This window comes from Crocuta crocuta, unplaced genomic scaffold (assembly GCF_008692635.1).
Source record: "Crocuta crocuta isolate KB4526 unplaced genomic scaffold, BGI_CrCroc_1.0 scaffold334, whole genome shotgun sequence".
Lineage (NCBI taxonomy): Eukaryota > Metazoa > Chordata > Mammalia > Carnivora > Hyaenidae > Crocuta > Crocuta crocuta.
The window spans coordinates 3,451,033-3,453,472 of NW_027533260.1; the positions used below are offsets into that span (position 1 = coordinate 3,451,033).

The following is a 2,440-nucleotide window of genomic DNA, read 5'->3' on the forward strand; positions in this document are numbered from 1 at the left end:
GCACACACACGGGGGGGACACAGGACACGGAGCTGGACGCACACACATGGATGTGACACGGTGCCCAGGGGCACAGCCCTCCGAGATGGGGGTCGGGGACGCTGGCTGACGCCCGCCCTGCCCTGCGGTTCCTCTTACAGCCTGTGGGGGCGCTAGGGAGAGGCTGAGCGAGGCTGGCAGGGACCCTCCCAGCTCGGGGCGCCCTCGGCGCGTGGGTCTGGGAGGCCACACGGACAAGCCCAGCGCGGGGACACGCGTGTAAACAGTGGGAACGACCAGGGTACCTGCATCCCTGGCAAACACACACGCGTCCCCCCTCCCCCAGCGGTGGGGCGGAGTGTGGCAGGAAGCGGGAAGAAATAGGAAATGACGACACACCGGGATCACCCCCACCTTGGGCGGGGGGGGCATTTTACATTACAGCCCCCTCCCCTCAACCCCCCACCCCCACCCAACACCCCAGCTGGCCCAGGCAGTGGGGGAGGAGGCCTTTGTGACTCAAATAACTTAGGCAAGAAAAACTGTCAGGGGAACCCNCTTGATCTTGAGCTTCAGGCCAATGCGGCTCCGCGCCTCGTAGGTCTTGATGGGCGGCCGGTTGCGGGAGGGCATCGGGCCGTCCTCGTCTGCGTCCAGGGAGGAGGCGGCGGAAGAGGAGGAGGAGGAGGAGGAGGACAGGGAGGAGGACGCCCGGGCCCAGGTCACGGAAGGGGGGCCCCCCGCGCCACCGTGCCGAATCACCAGCTTGGTGGGCAGGTGCAGCGGGGGCTGGGCGGGGGCCCCGGACACTGAGGACGGCGGCGGGCCGTGCCCAGACGGCCGATGTCCCTCCGAAGAGGCAGCGATGGGGAGGCCGAGAGAGCGCGAGGAAGACACGTACTCGTCTGCAAAACCAGGGGGCCGAGAAGCCCCGCGGGGTTAGAGCGAAGGCACCAGGCGCCCGCGCAGAGCCCGGCGGAGGGGAGCCTGTGCGCCGGGAGCATCCACCATCCGCCAGCCCGTGGGGCTGAGGCCTGGACTCGCCAGACCCTCAGGACACACGCTGGCCACCACCCCTCGGCCACTCCCAAGTCCCCCGACTGTGGCGGGGGGTGGGGGGGGGAGGACGGCCCTCTCTGCCAGGATGGAGTGAAACTGACACCGGGTGATGAAGGAAATGAACTCCTTTCTCTCTGGTCTCAGAGCCCCTGCGGGAAGGCGGGCTCGGGTGTCCCCTAGTGGTGGAGGAAGGTAAGACCACACACCCCTCTTCGCCCCCAGTGTAACTCCACTGTAGGGGCACCAGTTGGAGACACCTCTCTTCCTCCCTCCCTTCCCCTCCCCTCCCCGCTCACCGGGCTTCTCCTTGGCCAGTTGTTTGTCCAAGGCAAGGGTGGTCTTCTCCTCCTGGATGAACATTCGGTCGATCATTACCATCTCCGCCGAGGGGCTCACCCTCTAAGGGGGGGGGGGGAGAAGAGGAGAGAATGAGCCAGGGAAGCAGCCAGGAGAGGGGGGGCACGTGCACACCCGCAGAAGCACAGGAGCAGATTCCAAACTGTCCTTCTTGGGATCTGACCACCAGCCTCCTTCCCTCCCTCCACCTTGCCCCGAGGGGGCAAGGGGAAAGGGGGGGGGGTGTCTCCCGGGCAGCAAGGGGGACAGCACCCTACCCGGGACTCCTCCAGAAGCAGAAGGCGGTATTTATTGAGCATGGCCTGGGTGCGTTTCAGCAGCTGCGTGGAGACCGTCTCGAACTCCTCATCCACTGCGGAAGAAGAGACGAGGTCCAGACTCACGGACGCTGGGGGGCGGGGCTTACCCTGATCCTTCTTATGCCCCTCCCCACGCTAGAGACCAGGTAGGGAGAGTCCCGGGGTGGGAGTGGGGGGGCTCACCTTTGTGGTAGTCGTTGGGAGAGGGGAGGGCACCCTGGTAGACGTGGTAGGGCAGGAGGCGATGCAGGGCATCCTCGAAGGAGGGGAAGGCTGTCTTGTAGTCAGGGTGCAGGACGGAGCCCTGATGTTTGTGCAAATGTTCCAGGAAGCTGGGGGGCGGGGAGAGACACCACGCACGCACACACACGCACACACGCACACGCACAGAGCTGGTGGTGAGGCCGGGAGAAATCGGATCCCGACCCTGAGCCCCGGGCCACCCAATGCCCGGGAAATGTCCTCATGAGTGCGAACAAGCTCGTTCTGTCTCACGGACTTTGGCAACAGCCTAAGGGAGTAGGTGCTATCGCTATGCCCATTCTATAGACGAGGGAATCGAGGCCCACAATAGTGACCTTCCCACACACAAAGCGAGGAAGAGGCAGAGCTGGGAGCCGGATGCCAGGGCTTGAAACCCAGCCTCCACGGTCTCCTGTTATACTGTCTCCTGCCACCAGGGGTCAGTACGTCCCCAGTCGGCCTCAGGCCCAACAGCAACCTTGGGAAGGGGGGGGGGGGGGGGG

The 2,440-nt window shown here is 65.4% G+C and overlaps 1 protein-coding gene across 1 annotated transcript in view; it reads right to left on the bottom strand.

Annotated features, from left to right (window-relative positions):
• Nucleotides 1–507: 507 nt before the first annotated feature.
• Nucleotides 508–2,440, bottom strand: part of BICRA (BRD4 interacting chromatin remodeling complex associated protein) — a 27,244-nt gene continuing 25,311 nt past the window's right edge. The window contains 4 exon segments of the mRNA XM_077747180.1: nt 508–884; nt 1,335–1,437; nt 1,653–1,747; nt 1,878–2,026. Of these exon segments, the coding sequence (XP_077603306.1) occupies nt 508–884; nt 1,335–1,437; nt 1,653–1,747; nt 1,878–2,026 (724 nt within the window).